Here is a 22,863-nt window from a genome sequence, read left to right on the forward strand (position 1 = left end):
GGGAGACAGGAGGCACTTCTTTACACAAAGGGTGGTGGGGGCGTGGAACAGGCTGCCGAGCCGTGTTGCTCAAGCCGACTCCCCCGGCGTCCTTCGAGACGCAGTGGACTTAACGACTACCGGACTTAACGACGACCTCGTTTGTCATCGTCCTAGTTGAAAGCAGTCCGGCGTTTCGAATGGAATCCGTTCTGAAGTCAGTTTAAAGTTTCGCTTGAGCAAATGACGTGGTGGTGATGTCTACACAGCTCTAACTGGGCTGGATGGGTTGAATGGCCTTCTGTCGAGCTTTTTGTACGTTGGTACGTTCTTCTGAAGATCACTCCTTGGGGTCTGGGAGCCTGGTGGTATGTCAAAATGCCTGTTCTGTCAGTTGTGTGTCTTCACCTCCTTGTGTCTTGTGTCTGGAAGACATCCAGGAGGAATACATCAGAATCAACATTGAAACAAGGGCACACGTAGAACATCAAAGAGTGACCAGGCGGCACTTCTTTACACAAAGGGTGGTGGGTGTCTGGAACAAATCCACGCTAGCCATATTATTGAGGCAGATTCTCAGGAAACAGCTGGGTAAGAGCCTGTGATCAATAAGGTTCTAGCAACCAAATAAACTAGTTGGACTGCTTGGCCTTTCTCTCCCTCTCTATCTTCCTAGAACAGAAACCTCTTCGCTTCTCTCTCAAGTGAGGGAGGGGGCGGGCGGAGGCTCGCTGAGCTCTCGTCGGCTCTCTGCTCTGACAGAGACTCACAGCGCGGATCTCTCTCTCTCTCTCTCTGGGTCCCTGCTCCTTCCCGAAGGACCAATGGCGCAACAGGGCCTCTACTCCGATCTGCAGAAGCCGACGCAGGACCAGTACGAAGTCGTGGGCAAGAGGCCGAACGCAGAGGCAGGAGAGGAGACAACCGGTAAGTGAAGATCCCTTTCCTTCTCTATCGCTTTGCGTCGCAGGTAAAGATGGAGTGGGTGCCTGAGGGATATACTGTACAGCACAGGCCGTGCAAACCACACATCCCCAATACGGAGACGTTTTTTCCCGCAGCGCGATGAAACCTGCATATTCGCACTCCCTTACCGACTCAGCTCCTGTCCGGCTCTCTCCCTCCTTCGGTTTCCCTTCCTCTGTCCGCCGCAGTCAAGCGGCAAGGCTCAGTTCTGCTGCCTAGTTCCCAAACGAGCTCGGGTCTTCGTAACTCTCGTTTCTGTTTCAAGTCTGAATTGCACGGGGACATCTCTTCAGTTTCCCCCACACGCGCACGTCCGGCTGCACGTTGCGAAACTGGGATATTTCTGGACTCCGGTCTCACAAAGGAGGCACGGTTCACGTCTGGCTTGAAAAGGCGAGCCGGGCACGGACAATGGAGAGGAACTTAATCTCTTTAGTCTTGAACGGGTGGGGGGGGTACTATGAGGGGCACTTAAAAATTAAGTCCCCCTCAGGGCACTAATCCGAAAAGGCCTGGACAAAGACATCCAGGGGAGGAATACATTGGAATCAACATTGAAACAAGGGCACACGTAGAACATCGAAGAGTGGCCAGGCGGCACTTCTTTACACAAAGGGTGGTGGGTGTCTGGAACAAATCCACGCTAGCCATATTATTGAGGCAGATTCTCAGGAAACAGCTGGGTAAGAGCCTGTGATCAATAAGGTTCTAGCAACCAAATAAACTAGTTGGACTGCTTGGCCTTTCTCTCCCTCTCTATCTTCCTAGAACAGAAACCTCTTCGCTTCTCTCTCAAGTGAGGGAGGGGGCGGGCGGAGGCTCGCTGAGCTCTCGTCGGCTCTCTGCTCTGACAGAGACTCACAGCGCGGATCTCTCTCTCTCTCTCTCTGGGTCCCTGCTCCTTCCCGAAGGACCAATGGCGCAACAGGGCCTCTACTCCGATCTGCAGAAGCCGACGCAGGACCAGTACGAAGTCGTGGGCAAGAGGCCGAACGCAGAGGCAGGAGAGGAGACAACCGGTAAGTGAAGATCCCTTTCCTTCTCTATCGCTTTGCGTCGCAGGTAAAGATGGAGTGGGTGCCTGAGGGATATACTGTACAGCACAGGCCGTGCAAACCACACATCCCCAATACGGAGACGTTTTTTCCCGCAGCGCGATGAAACCTGCATATTCGCACTCCCTTACCGACTCAGCTCCTGTCCGGCTCTCTCCCTCCTTCGGTTTCCCTTCCTCTGTCCGCCGCAGTCAAGCGGCAAGGCTCAGTTCTGCTGCCTAGTTCCCAAACGAGCTCGGGTCTTCGTAACTCTCGTTTCTGTTTCAAGTCTGAATTGCACGGGGACATCTCTTCAGTTTCCCCCACTCGCGCACGTCCGGCTGCACGTTGCGAAACTGGGATATTTCTGGACTCCGGTCTCACAAAGGAGGCACGGTTCACGTCTGGCTTGAAAAGGCGAGCCGGGCACGGACAATGGAGAGGAACTTAATCTCTTTAGTCTTGAACGGGTGGGGGGGGTACTATGAGGGGCACTTAAAAATTAAGTCCCCCTCAGGGCACTAATCCGAAAAGGCCTGGACAAAGACATCCAGGGGGAGGAATACGTCAGAATCAACATTGAAACATTGAACCCTTTACATTTACAACAGTGAACCCTTTACACGAAGGGTGGTGGGTGTCTGGAACAAATCCACGCTAGCCATATTATTGAGGCAGATTCTCAGGGAACAGCTGGGTAAGAGCCTGTGATCAATAAGGTTCTAGCAACCAAATAAACTAGTTGGACTGCTTGGCCTTTCTCTCCCTCTCTATCTTCCTAGAACAGAAACCTCTTCGCTTCTCTCTCAAGTGAGGGAGGGGGCGGGCGGAGGCTCGCTGAGCTCTCGTCGGCTCTCTGCTCTGACAGAGACTCACAGCGCGGATCTCTCTCTCTCTCTCTCTCTCTGGGTCCCTGCTCCTTCCCGAAGGACCAATGGCGCAACAGGGCCTCTACTCCGATCTGCAGAAGCCGACGCAGGACCAGTACGAAGTCGTGGGCAAGAGGCCGAACGCAGAGGCAGGAGAGGAGACAACCGGTAAGTGAAGATCCCTTTCCTTCTCTATCGCTTTGCGTCGCAGGTAAAGATGGAGTGGGTGCCTGAGGGATATACAGTACAGCACAGGCCGTGCAAACCACACATCCCCAATACGGAGACGTTTTTTCCCGCAGCGCGATGAAACCTGCATATTCGCACTCCCTTACCGACTCAGCTCCTGTCCGGCTCTCTCCCTCCTTCGGTTTCCCTTCCTCTGTCCGCCGCAGTCAAGCGGCAAGGCTCAGTTCTGCTGCCTAGTTCCCAAACGAGCTCGGGTCTTCGTAACTCTCGTTTCTGTTTCAAGTCTGAATTGCACGGGGACATCTCTTCAGTATCCCCCACTCGCGCACGTCCGGCTGCACGTTGCGAAACTGGGATATTTCTGGACTCCGGTCTCACAAAGGAGGCACGGTTCACGTCTGGCTTGAAAAGGCGAGCCGGGCACGGACAATGGAGAGGAACTTAATCTCTTTAGTCTTGAACGGGTGGGGGGGGTACTATGAGGGGCACTTAAAAATTAAGTCCCCCTCAGGGCACTAATCCGAAAAGGCCTGGACAAAGACATCCAGGGGGAGGAATACGTCAGAATCAACATTGAAACATTGAACCCTTTACATTTACAACAGTGAACCCTTTACACGAAGGGTGGTGGGTGTCTGGAACAGATCCACCCTAGCCATATTATTGAGGCAGATTCTCAGGCAACAGCTGGATAAGAACCTGTGATCAATAAGGTTCTAGCAACCAAATAAACTAGTTGGACTGCTTGGGCTTTCACGTATGAACCATTTTTTTTAATAGGGCTTATTTTGTATAATAAACCTGTGGCATCGCTTCTAAACCTTCTTCGTGCCAGAGGGGTGGTGTTTAGGTGCCCTTGTTTTAATGCTTATTTTAGAGGCTGTGCTTCTCATACGCGTGCTTGAGTAATGATTATGGACACAGATATGACGGCTGAAACAAGCTCTACATCAGTTTTTCTCTCTTGTTTTTATGTGCTCTTGGTCTGATCCAGAGCAGGTTAACTCCAGGTCCAGACTCCCAGCCTTCCCTGACACCCTCAGCATTGCAGGGTCCTAAGGGGAGTTGGGTCAAGACCATAGCCCCTGCGTGATCACACCACAGCCTTCTCCTGTAACCATATAACCTGATCTATAAGCATGTGTCCATGTAGTCTGTATTAGCTATATAAACCTAGCCTGGAAGAAAAAAACACTTGCAGTGAAAAGTCTACACAGCTTATCCTGTTTGGCCAGGGACATTAACCAAAACCTTAGCCGGGTTTGCTACTACTTTCCCTAGGTGCTCTAGGTCACTGGACGGAACTATTATGCCCAATCCTGCAGCTACGGCTTCCTCCGGAGAGCAACTACTCCTTATTATCCAGAGGGCAGCTCCTTGCCTTTGGAGCTACACCATGGGTAGGGCTGAGCTGTGCTCCTTGACAACTCAGATTGCTATTTGTATATGTCCTAACCCTTCATAACGGACAGATGGCTGTTAATCTTTTGAGCTGGGAGGCTCAGCTAGAGGCCGGTCTCAGGAGTCACAATTGATGATATTCATGATGATCATATTCTCCCTGCTTTCCTCTCAAAGAGTCTCTGACAGGGCTTTGGGATCTTTGAAATAGGGGGGATCAGGCCAACAGACACACCGAACACACGACTGTAGGGTTACAAAAACACCAGCGTGCCTTATTTCACAGTGCAAAATGAAATAAAAAATTGTACTTTTAATAAAGTTTTAAAAAATTAAAAGCCATCACAAGCAAACAGCAAGACGAAAATCCGAGCTCATCTGCGAGCTTCTGCCTCAACTTCATCTCAAAACTCCTATAAGAAGAAGCCACTTCTTAAAGGCGCTGTATAAAAGTAGTTTATCATGATAATCGATCACAGCCGAGCAGTTAAACTGCCTACTGGACTCAAATAAACAATTCCAAAAGTTCCCCCTGAGAAACTACAAAATGTCCAGCTCACAAGATCACAGTTTCTGCGGTTTTTGATCGGCTTCAATCCTGGGTTCCCCTCCCTGACCTTCCAACAGCAGATATCCACTGGCTAACCAGCACAGGGCGTCGCCTTCTTCCTGTTTTTTAAGCAGTCTCCCAACCAATTGTCTTCCTGCAACTGGTCAGGTGACGGAGAGCCGCTGCTCGTTCCTCCCAGAGGATTCTGGGGAATGTAGTCCTGTAGTCCTGTAGTCCTGCCCAGGGCTGTTGCTCTGAAATGGAGTTTTTAAGAGAGACCACTAAGGAACACCCACTGCAGCAGGGTCTAACTCGTACGTGCTGATGCGTGCCCGTTTGCCCCGATCTCTTTCCCTGAACACAAAAAATAACCTCCAAGGTGCCTCCACCAGCTACACTCTTGCCTAGACAAAAAGGTTTGTCGCGATGGAAGGCTCGCGTTTGCTGAAACGACGGCGTGCAGTCTTAATAAATCGTTCTAGATCACTGGGAGCGTGTGCTCCCGGTCGATTGTGCTCTTTTCAGCTCCGGTCGCAATTTGGTGATCGACTGCTTTGGTCTCCATCTCTGTCTGTCTCTCTGTTTTAGCTGAGGTGAGGCGTTGGTGCTTTGCACAGCCAGTGTGTGTGAACGAGAATCTCTCTCCCTCTCACTCTCTCCCGCAGGGTCCAGCTCTGGAGCACCGATCCGCATTGCTCTGGGCATTGTAGTATGTGTCTTACTGGTCATCATCATCGCCATGGGGGCAGTCTGTAAGTCGATCGCCACTAATAATAATAATAATACTTGCTTACACTTATATAGCACTTTCCTGGACCCTCCACTCAAAGGGCTTTCCAGGTCATGGGGATCCCCTCCACCCCCAGCAGTGTGTACCCCCACCTGGGTGAGGCGCCAGTCCGCTCCCCACACCCCAGCTCTCAGTGGGGAGGAGAGCAGAGTGATGGAGCCAGTTCAGAGAGGGGGGTTATTAGGAGGCCATGATGGGTAAAGGCCAGGGGGGAAATTTGGCCAGGACACTGGGGTAACACCCCTACTCTTCTCGAGAAACACCCTGGGATTTTTAATGACCACAGAGAGTCAGAACCTCGGTTTTACATCTCATCCGAAGGACGGCGCCTGTTTACAGTCTAGTGTCCTTGTCACTATACTGGGGCATCAGGACCCACACAGACCGCAGGGTGAGCACCCCCTGCTGGCCCCACTAACACCTCTTCCAGCAGCAGCCTCAGCTTTCCCAGGAGTCTCCCCCTCCAGGTACTGACCAGACTCACACCTGCTGAGTCTCCAGTGGGGCTGCCAGCAGTGAGCTGCAGGGCGATATGGCTGCTGGCACTATCACAGATTATACATGGCAGCATTTCGGCTTTCATGCAACTGACTTTGCTGCAACATACTGGCCTGATGACGCTGTCTCAGTAGCCAGCCAACACAGGGACTCCAGTGAAACCTTAGTGCATCATGGGAAATGTAGTTTTTTAAACTCCTGGTTATGCTGTAGTTGTGTTTGCCCTCCTATCTGTGGTCTTGTGGACAGGGTGCATCAATTCAAAATAGAATTTCAATGTAAAACAGTTGTGAACCAAAGTTCTTAAAACATCTTTTTCAATGGTTTTAGTAAGACATTTCAATTCGATTTCTTTCATCAAAGCTACGAAATTCTATTAAATCGTCATTTCCATGACTTGAACGTGTTTCTGTTTGGCTTTTTAATGGTGTAACAATAAACGTTATTCTGCATGGAGCCTTTCACGGGACTGTTTGTAACCCTAAGAACATGAGCCAGCAGCCATATCACCCTGCAACTCCCCACTGGCAGCCCCACTGGAGACTCAGCAGGTGGGAGCCTGGCCAGTACCTGGAGGGGAGACTCCTGGGAAAGCTGAGGCTGCTGCTGGAAGAGGTGTTAGTGGGACCAGTAGGGGGCGCTCACCCTGTGGTCCATATGGGTCCTAATGCCCCAGTATAGTGACGGGGGACACTAGACTGTAAACAGGCGCCGTTCTTCGGATGAGACGTCAAACCGAGGTCCTGACTCTCTGGGGTCATTAAAAATCCCAGGGTGTTTCTCGAGAAGAGTAGGGGTGTTACCCCGGTGTCCTGGCCAAATTTCCCCCCTGGCCTTTACCCATCATGGCCTCCTAATAACCCCCCTCTCTGAACTGGCTCCATCACTCTGCTCTCCTCCCCACTGAGAGCTGGGGTGTGGGGAGTGGACTGGCACCTCATCCAGGTGGGGGGTACACACTGGTGGTGGTGGAGGGGATCCCCATGACCTGTAAAGCGCTTTGAGTGGAGTGTCCAGAAAAGCGCTATATTAAGCTATATTATTATAACAGTTACATTCATAACAGAGAGGAGGAAAAATGACAAATTGCAAAAATGAGAAATATTGGGCACTTGCAGAGTATTTGAAATTTTTTACAATTTGTGGGGGAAAACAACAGCTGGCACCCACTTGAAGATTTAAGCTAAAAGAGCAACAGGCCCATCGTAGCTATGAGGAACAGCAGACAATTTGCATTTGTAATTTGGGGTTCCAAAATGATCTGGTGTGAAGATTTACGCATCTCTTGCAATCGGACGATATAGACACCTCCCTGCATTGTGCAGATGGCGAGAAACCTGACAAGATGAGCTCACAGAAAGCACCTCAGCTTCGGAAGCTGAACGCTTATATAAAGAAACTCGTTCACAGCTCTAAATAAAGCATCGCAGCTTGGCTGAATTTGTCTGTGTCGCTGTGTTATGCAATGCTTTCTAATCTACAGTTCAGGGGAATTTAGCCCAGTATGTCTGCGGTCTTTGTCTATGTAACATTTGGGCTCAATCATTTCATTTTTTGGTCCTTCTGTACTTTGGCAATGCGATTAGAATGCAATTAGATTTAAGTTTTATTTGTTGATCATGTTCAAAAGCCATGACCCAAGATGAGCACAAAGAAAAGGCTTGCAAATTGATCTCCACCAACCCAAGAGCAAAACTATATGCTCAAAAACTCAAAACACACACAGAAATCTACCTCTACCTCACATGTCAAAAAGCTCACTCCCCATAATTGTCTATCCTTTATCTCATCCTGTTGATGCGTGTTTTTGCACATCTGATGTTGTTTTGCACATTACCTGTTGTCGTTTTTGCACACTGCCTGTTGTCGTTTTGCACACTGCCTGTTGTCGTTTTTGCACATTGCCTGTTGTCGTTTTTGCACACTGCTTGTTGTCGTTTTGCACACTGCCTGTTGTCGTTTTGCACATTACCTGTTGTCGTTTTTGCACACTGCCTGTTGTCGTTTTGCACATTACCTGTTGTCGTTTTTGCACACTGCCTGTTGTCGTTTTGCACACTGCCTGTTGTCGTTTTGCACACTGCCTGTTTTCGTTTTGCACATTGCCTGTTGTCGTTTTGCACACTGTCTGTTGTCGTTTTTGCACACTGCCTGTTGTCGTTTTGCACACTGCCTGTTGTCATTTTTGCACATTGCCTGTTGTCGTTTTTGCACATTGCCTGTTGTCGTTTTGCACACTGTTGTCGTTTTTGCACACTGCCTGTTGTCGTTTTGCACACTGCCTGTTGTCATTTTTGCACACTGCCTGTTGTCGTTTTGCACACTGCCTGTTGTCGTTTTGCACACTCCCTGTTGTCGTTTTTGCACACTGCCTGTTGTCGTTTTGCAAACTGCCTGTTGTCGTTTTTGCACACTGCCTGTTGCCGTTTTTGCACACTGCCTGTTGTCATTTTGCACACTGCCTGTTGTCATTTTGCACACTGCCTGATGTGTTTTTGCACACTGCCTGTTGTCGTTTTGCACACTGCCTGATGTGTTTTTGCACACTGCCTGTTGTCGTTTTGCACATTACCTGTTGTCGTTTTGCACATTGCCTGATGTCGTTTTTGCACACTGCCTGTTGTCGTTTTGCACACTGCCTGTTGTCGTTTTGCACACTGCCTGATGTCGTTTTTGCACACTCCCTGTTGTCGTTTTGCACACTGCCTGTTGTCGTTTTGCACATTACCTGTTGTCGTTTTTGCACACTGCCTGTTGCCGTTTTTGCACACTGCCTGTTGTCATTTTGCACACTGCCTGATGTGTTTTTGCACACTGCCTGTTGTCGTTTTGCACACTGCCTGATGTGTTTTTGCACACTGCCTGTTGTCATTTTGCACACTGCCTGATGTGTTTTTGCACACTGCCTGTTGTCGTTTTGCACACTGCCTGATGTGTTTTTGCACACTGCCTGTTGTCGTTTTGCACATTACCTGTTGTCGTTTTGCACATTGCCTGATGTCGTTTTTGCACACTGCCTGTTGTCGTTTTGCACACTGCCTGTTGTCGTTTTTGCACACTGCCTGTTGTCGTTTTGCACATTGCCTGATGTCGTTTTGCACACTCCCTGTTGTCGTTTTGCACACTGCCTGTTGTCGTTTTTGCACACTGCCTGTTGTCGTTTTGCACACTGCCTGTTGTCATTTTTGCACACTGCCTGTTGTCGTTTTGCACATTACCTTTTGTCGTTTTGCACATTGCCTGATGTCGTTTTTGCACACTGCCTGTTGTCGTTTTGCACACTGCCTGTTGTCGTTTTTGCACACTGCCTGTTGTCGTTTTGCACACTGCCTGTTGTCGTTTTGTACATTGCCTGATGTCGTTTTTGCACACTCCCTGTTGTCGTTTTGCACACTGCCTGTTGTCATTTTTGCACACTGCCTGTTGTCGTTTTGCACACTGCCTGTTGTCATTTTTGCACATTGCCTGTTGTCATTTTGCACACTGCCTGATGTGTTTTTGCACACTGCCTGTTGTCGTTTTGCACATTACCTGTTGTCGTTTTGCACATTGCCTGATGTCGTTTTTGCACACTGCCTGTTGTCGTTTTGCACACTGCCTGTTGTCGTTTTGCACACTGCCTGTTGTCGTTTTTGCACACTGCCTGTTGTCGTTTTTGCACATTACCTGTTGTCGTTTTGCACACTGCCTGTTGTCAGTTTTGCAAACTGCCTGTTGTCATTTTTGCACATTGCCTGTTGCCGTTTTTGCACACTGCCTGTTGTCATTTTGCACACTGCCTGATGTGTTTTTGCACACTGCCTGTTGTCGTTTTGCACATTACCTGTTGTCGTTTTGCACATTGCCTGATGTCGTTTTTGCACACTGCCTGTTGTCGTTTTGCACACTGCCTGTTGTCGTTTTTGCACACTGCCTGTTGTCGTTTTGCACACTGCCTGTTGTCATTTTGCACACTGCCTGTTGTCATTTTGCACACTGCCTGTTGTCGTTTTTGCACACTGCCTGTTGTCGTTTTGCACATTACCTGTTGTTGTTTTTGCACACTGCCTGTTGTCTTTTTTGCACACTGCCTGTTGTCGTTTTGCACACTGCCTGTTGTCATTTTTGCACACTACCTGTTGTCGTTTTGCACACTCCCTGTTGTCGTTTTGCACACTGCCTGTTGTCGTTTTGCACACTGCCTGTTGTCGTTTTGCAAACTGCCTGTTGTCGTTTTTGCACACTGCCTGTTGTCGTTTTTGCACACTGCCTGATGTGTTTTTGCACACTGCCTGTTGTCGTTTTGCACATTGCCTGATGTCGTTTTTGCACACTCCCTGTTGTCGTTTTGCACACTCCCTGTTGTCGTTTTGCACACTGCCTGTTGTTGTTTTTGCACACTGCCTGTTGTCGTTTTGCACACTGCCTGTTGTCATTTTTGCACATTGCCTGTTGTCATTTTGCACACTGCCTGATGTGTTTTTGCACACTGCCTGTTGTCGTTTTGCACATTACCTGTTGTCGTTTTGCACATTGCCTGATGTGTTTTTGCACACTGCCTGTTGTCGTTTTGCACATTACCTGTTGTCATTTTGCACACTGCCTGATGTGTTTTTGCACACTGCCTGTTGTCGTTTTGCACATTACCTGTTGTCGTTTTTGCACACTGCCTGTTGTCGTTTTGCACACTGCCTGTTGTCGTTTTGCACACTGCCTGTTGTCGTTTTTGCACATTACCTGTTGTCGTTTTGCACACTGCCTGTTGTCGTTTTGCAAACTGCCTGTTGTCATTTTTGCACATTGCCTGTTGCCGTTTTTGCACACTGCCTGTTGTCATTTTGCACACTGCCTGATGTGTTTTTGCACACTGCCTGTTGTCATTTTGCACATTACCTGTTGTCGTTTTGCACATTGCCTGATGTCGTTTTTGCACACTGCCTGTTGTCGTTTTGCACACTGCCTGTTGTCGTTTTGCACACTGCCTGTTGTCATTTTGCACACTGCCTGTTGTCGTTTTGCACACTGCCTGTTGTCGTTTTTGCACACTGCCTGTTGTCGTTTTGCACATTACCTGTTGTCGTTTTGCACACTGCCTGTTGTCGTTTTGCACACTGCCTGTTGTCATTTTTGCACACTGCCTGTTGTCGTTTTGCACATTACCTGTTGTCGTTTTGCACATTGCCTGTTGTCGTTTTTGCACACTGCCTGTTGTCGTTTTGCACATTGCCTGATGTGTTTTTGCACACTGCCTGTTGTCGTTTTGCACACTGCCTGTTGTCGTTTTGCACACTGCCTGTTGTCGTTTTTGCACACTGCCTGTTGTTGTTTTTGCACATTGCCTGTTGTCTCTGTCTTTCTTTTCTTATACAATTGTATTGTTGTTTTTTTGTACTACTTATCGTCCAAGAGCTAGCTAAATAGCATTTCGTTATACCATATACCTGTGTATGAGTATAATGACAATAAACTTGAACTTGATATTGCACATTAAAAACTTTAGTTAAAGGAGTTTTGTGAAGGTCTTCATTCACAGAATCCCAAATGGACTTGGGCACTTTCAGAGGAATGTTACTGAGTCCGACTGGCTTAGAAAATGGATTTGGCCACAGCTTCATGAATAGAACTGTTCTTGATGACAAAGACTACACACAAACACACCAGGACTGTTTTTTTCTTGAAAGGATTTAATGTAATCTTGAGGGGTAGCAGCTCAGCTACAAATCGAGCAACCCCATAGTCACCCCCAGCTATGAACAAGTCTAGGCTCGTGGACAAGACACCAGCAACTTGTGCACAATATTTATGCTAGTCTTGAGCAAAACATTTTGCAATGATCATTTGTCAGTGTTTTCTACTTATATTATTGTACCTTTTATTGACACATTTTGGGCTGCTTGATTTGGGTTTGTAGTGGTCAGAGTCACTGCTGGGACACAGAAACGTGTCAGGTCTTCAATTGTCAGCAGCCATATCGCCCTGCAGCTCCCCACTGGCAGCCCCACTGGAGACTCAGCAGGTGGGAGCCTGGCCAGTACCTGGAGGGGAGACTCCTGGGAAAGCTGAGGCTGCTGCTGGAAGAGGTGTTAGTGGGGCCAGCAGGGGGCGCTCACCCTGCGGTCCATGTGGGTCCTGATGCCCCAGTATAGTGACGGGGACACTAGACTGTAAACAGGTGGTGTCCTTCAGATGAGATGTAAAACCGAGGTCCTGACTCTCTGTGGTCATTAAAAATCCCAGGGCGTTTCTCGAGAAGAGTAGGGGTGTCACCCCAGTGTCCTGGCCAAATTTCCCCCCTGGCCTTTACCCATCATGGCCTCCTAATAACCCCCCTCTCTGAACTGGCTCCATCACTCTGCTCTCCTCCCCACTGAGAGCTGGGGTGTGGGGAGCGGACTGGCGCCTCATCCAGGTGGGGGTACACACTGCTGGGGGTGGAGGGGATCCCCATGACCTGTACAGAGCTCTGAGCAGAGGGTCCAGAAAGGCGCTATATAAGTGTAAGCAATTGTTAATTATTACTGTACTTAGTACCACCATCTCACGGTCTCCTCTGTATATTGTGAAGGAACAAGTAATAGGTTTATTCCAGGCTGAAAAGAGAAGAGAGACAATCTTGAAGCCTGTGAAGCCTTCTTCAGGTGTGTTTTCAGCCTGGAATAAACCTATTACTTGTTCCTTTGCAGACTACACATACTGACGCGGCTACCCATCTGTATATTGTAATTGTGTTTTATCTTGTGTATTCTTTTTATTTATTGGTGTTGTCATTCTGTACAGCAGTTTGAGAAGCCACCTTCAAAGGCGCTATATAAAATACAGGTTTTTTTCTAATTATTATTATCAATTATTCTATTTAAAGTTTAACCCACGCAAACGAATCCCCTGTTTTAGTTTTGGCGGCTTCTAGTGGCAGGACTGTGGAAATGACAAGCCTTCTATGGGGACATCTGCCTCCTGAGCTCCTGTCCCAACGCCCAGGACTGCTGTCCTGTGCTGTCTGTTCGAGTCTCACAGTCCCTCTGCCTTCTCTCTCTGGCAGGATTTAAACTTGGGCCACATTGTCGAACAGAAGCCATTTTTTTTTTGTTTGCGCCACCTCAGTATAACGGACTGTAGCCTAGTTTTATACGAGAGCCTCCTGAGTCCATCCCCAGCTATTCTGGAACGACATCTTCCAATTGAAGGCCACGGGGGAGTCTATCCCAGCAAGCAACGGGTGCAAGGCAGGGTACACCCTGGATGGGACGCCAGTCCATCGCAGAACACACACACACACACACACACACACACAGACACACAGACACAGACACAGACCAGGGCAAATGAACCCACCAGCCTGTCAGTGGGAGGAAACCCATGTAAACACAGGGAGAACATGCAAACTCCACACAGACAGCACCCCAGATCCCAGGGGTGGGAGACAGCAAGCCTAACCACTGCGTCACCCTCGTCACCGTGGTTCAATTTATAGTGAAAGAGCACTGTTAACGAGGTCCTGCTGCAGGTCCTCTGCCAGAGTATTCGTTTGCGCAGACAGCGAGAGGAGAGGCTGACTGCGAGTTCTCTGGGGTGTGATCTGCAGGGGGGCACAAGTGCCGACAACCGGGCGGGACCGTGCACCTGGAGCCCAGACCGGGAGAGACGGAGCAGCCCCCCGTGGACAGGGATCAGGAACGGGAAAGATGTGCAGATCCGACCGAGAAGGAGCCCGAGTTGCTGAATAATCTCAGGAGGTTCCTCTGCATGGATCCGGTCACTGGAACGACAGGTAATGTCACCAACAGAGGGGAATGGGGAACTCCACAGGACCCCAGCAGATACTGCGCCCTAAAACCCAGACACGAAGATCCGAAGAACAGTCCCAGTTGAGTGGAGGCTCCGTTTTCGGTGGTTAATTGATCTGAGGGTCTCATCCTGCCATCAGCGTCAACCCCATGGCTGGGCGGCTTGTTCCACGCTCCCGCCCCCCCTTTGTGTAAAGTAGTGTCTCCTGGCCCGACTGCAGGATCCCTTCTAACTGTTTCTTGACCAGAAGCCAGCTTACTGCCTTCCCCCACATCGCTGGACGGCTTGTTCCACACTCCCACCACCCTTTGTGTACAGAGGAAGTGCCTCCTTTTTTTCGACGTTTTAAATGCACTTCCCTAAGGTTTCCACCTGTGTTTCATTGGTCATTCTGAGGATATACAGTGCATACAACGCATGCTAAATACTACTTTTTGCACTAAATTAAGGGTGGATTCCGTCTGAAATGGAAATTGATTGTAACAGAAATACATAAAGAGAAGAAACTACACTAGCCATAAGCCAGCAGCCAGATCACCCTGCAGCTCACAACTGGCAGCCCCACTGGAGACTCAGCAGGTGTGAGCCTGGTCAGTACCTGGAGGGGAGACTCCTGGGAAAGCTGAGGCTGCTGCTGGAAGAGGTGTCAGTGGGACCAGCAGGGGGCGCTCACCCTGCGGTTTGTGTGGGTCCTGATGCCCCAGTATAGTGACGGGGGACACTAGACTGTAAACAGGCGCTGTCCTTCGGATGAGACGTTAAAACCGAGGTCCTGACTCTCCCTCTCCCATTAAAAATCCCAGGGTGTTTCTCGAAAAGAGTAGGGGTGTTACCCCGGTGTCCTGGCCAAATTTCCCATTGGCCCTTACCGATCATGGCCTCCTAATAACCCCCCTCTCTGAACTGGCTCCATCACTCTGCTCTCCTCCCCACTGAGAGCTGGGGTGTGGGGAGTGGACTGGCGCATCATCCAGGTGGGGGTACACACTGCTGGGGGTGGAGGGGATCCCCATTACCTGTAAAGCGCTTTGAGTGGAGTGTCCAGAAAAGCGCTATATAAGTGTAAACAATTATTATTATTATTACACCCAGATGGATTTGATTCTATACAATATCTTATATAGCGGGTTGGGAAATAAGTTTGGCATCGCAGGGAACCCCCTAAATGTATATAACCGTTCTCAGTCAGAAATAACTAAAACAAGCAAACCCTGAAATGTACAGATCCAGTAAATTCCGGAACGTACAGAGCTCTCCGTCATCTGATACTTCTGTGCAAAGTTGTGTATTCTGTGCACAGGGCATTGTGGGAAAACTTGTGTGACCCTGCTAACAAAGGGGGTTGTGATAAGACCAGATCACTTTATTGGCCATATACAGTTTCTTGCATTAGGAATTCATCTTTTCACAGACCCCAGCTTGCTCTCCAGGAGACACACAGACAGGGAGAGAGAAGCTGGGGGGGTCAGAGCGTGGGGTCAGTCATTTATACAGCGCCCCTGGAGCAGTTGGGGTGAAGGGCCTTGCTCAGGGGCCCAACGGAGTAGGATTCCTCTGCCGGCCGCAGGATTCGAACCAGCAACCTCCCAGCCACAGGCGCAAAGCCTCAGCCACAGAGCCACCACTCCGCCCCTTTTATTTTTATAAGATAATTATCAGATAAGCTGTGAAAGAGGGAGACATTTCCATTTAAGCTTAGTATATTTCTACCCCCGGATGGCACGGTGGTGTTAAATTATAGACCTGGGGTGCTGTCTGGGTGGAGTTTGCATGTTCTCCCCTGTGTTTGCGTGGGTTTCCCCCAGGTGCTCTACTTTCTCTCCCGCAGTCCATAGGCATGCTGAGAGGTTAGTTGGCTCCTGGGAAAACTGGTCCTGGAGTGTGTTGGTGTGTGTGTGTCCTGTGATGGACTGGCGTCCTGTCCAGGGTGTAGCCCGCCTTGTGCCCGCTTCGTGCTGGGATAGACTCTGGATCATGTCAATTTCTTTGTCTTTTAGGTACACCAAACGTCCACATCTCTGTGGAAAATGTGGAATGTGGATCTCTGTGGAAAACAGCAAGCAAAATAAATTCCTTAGCTCTTTTCCAACACTTAATAGTGTTAATAATTCTGGCTTATTTTAGCAAAACTATATAGTATTGTCAACCTTTTTATATCTAAATATGCATGTTATATTGGGAAAAGTATGAAGTGCTGTTATTTAAACATAATATTCTTATTGCTAAACCTCTGTGTCTGAATCTATTCATATTTTTAAAGAGCGGTTTTATTCTGATGCCCGTCTTCCTGTGTGTCTCTCTAGGAGAAGTGTGTGAAATCTGTCCCTCCAACTGGCACAAGGGTCCCAATGGGACCTGTTACTTTGTCTCATCCGAAGGGAAATCCTGGGATTTCTCCCATAAGGCGTGTTCTGTCCTGGGGGCTCATCTCGCTGTGATCCAGGACAGAGAGGAGCTGGTGAGGACACACAGACGGATTCATACAGAGCCGACTCTGCATTGGGGATCCATATTGATATGCATGGAAAAAGAAACACTAACCCTTTTAATACTTGAAAGACCACGAATTAAAATGTGTGTATGTGAACAATAATCCATTAATTTTCTAAGAGCTTTATCCAGTTAGCTTTATTCAGCTCTCACCCAGCTCCTCCTGAGCTCTCACACTGCTCCTCCTGAACTCTCACTCTACTTCTCCTGGGCTCTCTACTCCTCCTGAGCTCTCACTCCCCTCCTCCTGAGCTCTCACACTGCTCCTCCTGAACTCTCACTCTACTTCTCCTGGGCTCTCTACTCCTCCTGAGCTCTCACTCTGAACCTCCTGAACTCTCACACTGCTCCTCCTGAACTCTCACTCTACTTCTCCTGGGCTCTCTACTCCTCCTGAGCTCTCACTCTGAACCTCCTGAACTCTCACACTGCTCCTCCTGAACTCTCACTCTACTTCTCCTGGGCTCTCTACTCCTCCTGAGCTCTCACTCTGAACCTACTGAACTCTCATTCTGCTCATCCTGAGCTCTCACTCTGCTCCTCCTGAACTCTCACTCTGCTCCTCCTGGGCTCTCACTCTTCTCCTCCTGAACTCTCACTCTGAACCTCCTGAGCTCTCACACTGCACCTCCTGAGCTCTCACTCTGCTCCTCCTGAACTCTCATACTGAACCTCCTAAGCTCTCACTCTGAACCTCCTGAACTCTCACACTGCACCTCCTGAGCTCTCACTCCATCCAATCTTCCCAGCTAAGAAAGTGTCTTTTTTCTGTTCTGGCAGATGAGGAGAACTTTTTCTCTATTGGCTTTGCAGGAGATGCTCCGCGGGGTAACTCTGACTGGTTTTCGGTACTGGATTGGGCTGAGCAGTAACGGCAGTGCTAGGTGGCGCTGGCTTGATGGGACACAGCTACTCACTAATGTGTAAGTGCCTGTGCAGGCGTGTGTGAAAGATGAGTATGTTCACACTATTAGGAGGTAAAATCACTGCCACTCTTGCAGTTTCCCCTATAAGGAATTGTTATCATTTCTCCTGATCTTGTTTTTAATCCTGTTATTCGTATCCTAATTCTGCTACTTCTTAATCACCAGTTTTTAATTGTCTTATTATTAATATTTGAGAAGAAGAATAGGGTGGCACAGTGGTGAAGTGGTCAGCATTGCTACCTTTGAGTGTTGGGGCCCTGGGTTCAATTCCTGGGGTGCTGTCTGTGTGGAGTTTGCATGTTCTCCCTATGTGTGTGTGGGCTTCCTTCCACAGTCCCAAGACATGCTGATGGTTTAAATGGCTTCTGGGTAGAGTTGCCCTGGTGTGAGAGTCTGTATGCCCTGTTAATGGACTGGTGTCCTGCCCAGGGTGTATCCCACCTTGTGCCCATTGCTTGCTGGGATAGGCTCCAGCTCTCCCATGATTCTTCACTGGATAAAATGGTTAGAAACTGGATGAAGGGAGAAGAGGTGTGGTTGAGTATGCACAGCACTTTTGACATAATCACCCTTTAAACATCTGATGCTCCACAGACTGTGACCATGTTCACTTAACCCTCCCAGCTGTGGGGTTGTGGGCAGGGATATTTTATATTGAGCACTGACATCGAAAACACTTCTTCATGGTCTTATTGGTGATGTCAATACTATTGAAAAACTGTATCAGGAGCACGTATAGGTTCTATAAAGATGCATGTTAACTTATGTTGAAGATGAAGGTGTGTTGAGGTCAGCTGAAAGTGTGTGGAGATGTGACGTGTTGAGCCGTGTGAGATATGTTAAGGTCAGATGGGGTTGTGTTGAGGTATGTGTGTGACGTGTGTTAAGGTCGGATGAAGGAGTGTTGAGGTGATGCTGAGGTCAGCTGAAAGTGTGTGGAGATGTGACGTGTTGAGCCGTGCGAGATATGTTAAGATCAGATGGGGCTGTGTTGAGGTGTGTGTGTGTGACGTGTGTTAAGGTCGGATGAAGGCGTGTTGAGGCGATGCTGAGGTCAGCTGAAAGTATGTGGAGATGTGACGTGTTGAGCCGTGCGAGATATGTTAAGATCAGATTGGGCTGTGTTGAGGTGTGTGTGTGTGATGTGTGTTAAGGTCGGATGAAGGCGTGTTGAGGCGATGCTGAGGTCAGTTGAAAGTGTGTGGAGATGTGACGTGTTGAGCCGTGCGAGATATGTTAAGATCAGATTGGGCTGTGTTGAGGTGTGTGTGTGACGTGTGTTAAGGTCGGATGAAGGCGTGTTGAGGCGATGCTGAGGTCAGCTGAAAGTGTGTGGAGATGTGACGTGTTGAGCCGTGCGAGATATGTTAAGATCAGATGGGGCTGTGTTGAGGTGTGTGTGTGTGACGTGTGTTAAGGTCGGATGAAGGCGTGTTGAGGTGATGCTGAGGTCAGTTGAAAGTGTGTGGAGATGTGACGTGTTGAGCCGTGGGAGATATGTTAAGATCAGATGGGGCTGTGTTGAGGTGTGCGTGTGACGTGTGTTAAGGTCGGATGAGGGCGTGTTGAGGTGATGCTGAGGTCAGCTGAAAGTGTGTGGAGATGTGACGTGTTGAGCCGTGCGAGATATGTTAAGGTCAGATGGGGCTGTGTTGAGGCGTGCCTGTGACGTGTGTTAAGGTCGGATGAAGGTGTGTTGAGGTGCTGCTCTGCTGAGGTGTTAAGGAACGGAAACATATCTATGCATTCGCAAAACAATAACGAATTACTTTTATAAGCTCAAATGTTCATCAGCAAAAGTCATCACAGGTTGTTTTTGTGTTTTTGCTGTGTTTTTCATATGTGAGATCCAGATTGGGCTTTGCGCTAGACATTGTCCGCTTTCTAGAAGCTTGTATGAGCTCTTTTAAGAGTAATCGGCATCAAGCAGCTTAACCACAAAGGAAATACACAAGACATGGGACCCTGGGTCAGCTCAGGGTGGTAGCCTAGCAACAGGCAAAAAAGATTGAAAGATTTCACACTATGGCATATAAGGGTTTTCTTCTCTCTGTTTAATCGCACACCGGCCCATAAACGAGTGCTCTGGACCTTCCTGCCTGTTGAGGGGTGCTGGTGACTGTTTCATGTCACACAGGTTCCTCCCAGTGCTGAATAAATAAACAATTTTCAGTTGACATTTTACTTTGAACTACTGTCTGGTTATTTCGGCTATTCGAATGGGATTTCAAGTCTGTTAAGTACAGGATGTTCAGTTCAGTGTGCGTTGAGGTCATGTTTGTGTTGAGCTGAGGTGTGTGTCCAGTATGTTAAGGTGCATTGAGGGCATGTTGAGGTGTGAGGTGTGTGTTCACACCTGAAGAAGGCTCCACGGCCGAAACGTTGTGTTCTCTTTCTAATAAACCTGTTACTTGTTCCTTTGTTAATTAAAGGTGTGGTGAGGTGATGTGTTGTATTGAAGTGTGAGTCAGGAATGTTAGTTGAAGGTGCGTTGAGGTGATGTTGTGTTGAGTTGAAGTGTGAGTGAGAACGTTGAGGTCAGTCTAAGGTGTGTTGAGTTGATGTTGTGCTGAGTTGAGGTCTGTACCTAGAATGTTAAGGTCAGTTGAGGTTGTGTTGAGATGAGGTGTGTGTCTAGTATGTTACGGTCAGTTGAGGGTGTGTTGAGGTGATCTTGTGTTGAGTTGAGGTGTGTGTCTAGTATGTTACAGTCAGTTGAGGGTGTGTTGAGGTGATGTTATGTTGAGTTGAGGTGTGTGTCTAGTATGTTAAGGTCAGTTGAGGTTGTGTTGAGTTGAGGTGTGTGTCTGGTATGTTATGGTCAGTTGAGGGTATGTTGAGGTGATGTTGTGTTGAGGTGTGTGTCTAGTATGTTAAGGTTAGTTGAGGTTGTGTTGTGTTGAGGTGTGTGTCTAGTATGTTAAGGTCAGTTGAGGTTGTGTTGTGTTGAGGTGTGTGTCTAGTATGTTACGGTCAGTTGAGGGTGTGTTGAGGTGATGAGGTGTGTGTCGAGTATGTTACGGTCAGTTGAGGTTGAGGTGTGTGTCTAGTATGTTACGGTCAGTTGAGGGTGTGTTGAGGTGATCTTGTGTTGAGTTGAGGTGTGTGTCTAGTATGTTAAGGTCAGTTGAGGTTGTGTTGAGTTGAGGTGTGTGTCTGGTATGTTATGGTCAGTTGAGAGTATGTTGAGGTGATGTTGTGTTGATGTTACAGTCAGTTGAGGGTGTGTTGAGGTGATGTTATGTTGAGTTGAGGTGTGTGTCTAGTATGTTAAGGTTAGTTGAGGTTGTGTTGTGTTGAGGTGTGTGTCTAGTATGTTAAGGTTAGTTGAGGTTGTGTTGTGTTGAGGTGTGTGTCTAGTATGTTAAGGTCAGTTGAGGTTGTGTTGTGTTAAGGTGTGTGTCTAGTATGTTAAGGTTAGTTGAGGTTGTGTTGTGTTGAGGTGTGTGTCTAGTATGTTAAGGTCAGTTGAGGTTGTGTTGTGTTGAGGTGTGTGTCTAGTATGTTACAGTCAGTTGAGGGTGTGTTGAGGTGATGAGGTGTGTGTCTAGTATGTTACGGTCAGTTGAGGTTGAGGTGTGTGTCTAGTATGTTATGGTCAGTTGAGGGTGTGTTGAGGTGATGTGTTGAGACTCTCACAGTGACTCTACTCCTCCTCTTGTAGGGTCACAGATGGTGATGACAGCCACAGAAGCTGTGGATACTTAAGAGGGACCATAAGCACGTTTCATTCTGATTCCTGCAGCACAGAGCTCCGCTGGGTCTGTGAGCAAAGCTCTGTGCGATTGTGAGGGGCTGTAGCGCCATTTCTAACAACTGGACATCACAGAGCTCACCGCCTGCCATGACAACAGGCTACCACAAGGTGGAGACAGAGAGCAAACAATGGGTCCCACGACAGACCACATCAGGGTCCTCCAGTTCTGTTTCTTATAACCCTGGCATCCCCAGGAATCTCCCAGTCTGGTTTTATTGAATTAAAAATGATGTCTAATGTTCTTACTCCATTTAATCAACATACAGTTTGAAGGTATACAATGCTGTTTGCCGTTTTGTACAATTAAAGATGATCCAGTCACTCTTCAGTTGTGTGTGATCTTTGCCATTAAACGTCTGTGATCATGACTGTTGGACAGTTGGGGAGCAACTGGCTGAAAGAGTCAACACAAGGGCGATGTCAAGGTTCACAATCATTTTCCATTTCTTAACAGACATTTCTGCTTGAAAATGCGTGACACAGTCATTAACATTGCTCTCACGCTGTGCTAAGGGCCCTGGGTTAGACTCCTGACTCGGGTTGCTGTCTGTGTGGAGTTTGCATGTTCCCCCTGCGTTCACATGGCTTTCCTCTGTTTCCTCCCACAGTCCAAAAAACATTCCGGGAGGTGAACTGGCTTCTGGGAGAACGGGCTCTGGTGCGAGTGGGTGTGTCCTGTGATGGACTGGCGTCCAGCCCAGGGTGTACCCTGCCCTGTGCCTGTTGCCTGCTGGGATAGGCTCCGGTTCCCCTCCAAAGACTTATGTGGAGTACTTGTTAAGGTGCACATAAGAATCTCTTTCATAAGAATCAAGATTGTGACACTACAGGGACAAACAGGTCTTGCTGTTAGACAAGGGAGCAACAGCATCTATTTCAGAAAGGGCTTCAGTGCAGAATACTATTTGCAAAAGACACAAAACAAAAGGCAAAAGAAACTCACCAAACCTGTAGCTTTGCAGAGCGTTCAGTCCCCATATTTTCAAATCTGATGCTTTGGAGAGAGCAAATTTACAGTAGCACACAGACCAGGATACTTTACACCTGAAGCCACAACTAAACTATTACTGGCCACTACAACACGAAAGTTATTTTAATCTCCTTTTCCTATTCGGAGCATTGAATGCTTCTGCTCTGGAGGCTCAGACTGGTGCAATATCGCCTCCCATCGCTGTTGGAGAGGTCTGCATAGCTCAGGGCTGGAGGTTTGAGTAACAGGACCCAGTTGCACACATCTAACCTGATAACCTGCAGCCAGCAGCCATATCACCCTTCAACTCACAACTAGCAGCCCCACTGGAGACTCAGCAGGTGGGAGCCTGGCCAGTACCTGGAGGGGAGACTCCTGGGAAAGCTGAGGCTGCTGCTGGAAGAGGTGTTAGTGGGGCCAGCAGGGGGCGCTCACCCTGCGGTCTGTGTGGGTGCTAATGCCCCAGTATAGTGACGGGGGACTCTAGACTGTAAACAGGCGCCGTCCTTCAGATGAGACGTCAAACCGAGGTCCTGACTCTCTGTGGTCATTAAAAATCCCAGGGCGTTTCTCGAGAAGAGTAGAGGTGTTACCCCAGTGTCCTGGCCAAATTTCCCCCCTGGCCTTTACCCATCATGGCCTCCTAATAACCCCCCTCTCTGAACTGGCTCCATCACTCT

At 48.5% G+C, this 22,863-nt stretch overlaps 1 protein-coding gene across 1 annotated transcript; it reads left to right on the plus strand.

Annotated features, from left to right (window-relative positions):
• Nucleotides 1-2,913: 2,913 nt before the first annotated feature.
• Nucleotides 2,914-21,247, plus strand: LOC148815957 (C-type lectin domain family 7 member A-like). The gene is made up of 6 exons (XM_088904781.1): nucleotides 2,914-3,016; nucleotides 5,654-5,740; nucleotides 13,838-14,023; nucleotides 16,344-16,498; nucleotides 17,344-17,453; nucleotides 21,121-21,247. Exons 1-6 carry the CDS (start codon nucleotides 2,914-2,916, stop codon nucleotides 21,245-21,247), a joined length of 768 nt encoding a protein of 255 aa, XP_088760907.1.
• Nucleotides 21,248-22,863: the final 1,616 nt, after the last annotated feature.

This window comes from Atractosteus spatula, chromosome 24, assembly GCF_055471065.1.
Source record: "Atractosteus spatula isolate fAtrSpa1 chromosome 24, fAtrSpa1.hap1, whole genome shotgun sequence".
Taxonomy (NCBI): domain Eukaryota; kingdom Metazoa; phylum Chordata; class Actinopteri; order Semionotiformes; family Lepisosteidae; genus Atractosteus; species Atractosteus spatula.

Coding starts and splice junctions, on each gene's coding strand:
- LOC148815957 (XM_088904781.1), top strand. CDS start 2,914: ATGGCGCAACAGGGCCTCTACTCCGATCTGCAGAAGCCGACGCAGGAC. Junction 3,017..5,653: donor GGCAGGAGAGGAGACAACCG/GTAAGTGAAGAT, acceptor TCTCTCCCGCAG/GGTCCAGCTCTGGAGCACCG. Junction 17,454..21,120: donor ACACAGCTACTCACTAATGT/GTAAGTGCCTGT, acceptor CTCCTCTTGTAG/GGTCACAGATGGTGATGACA.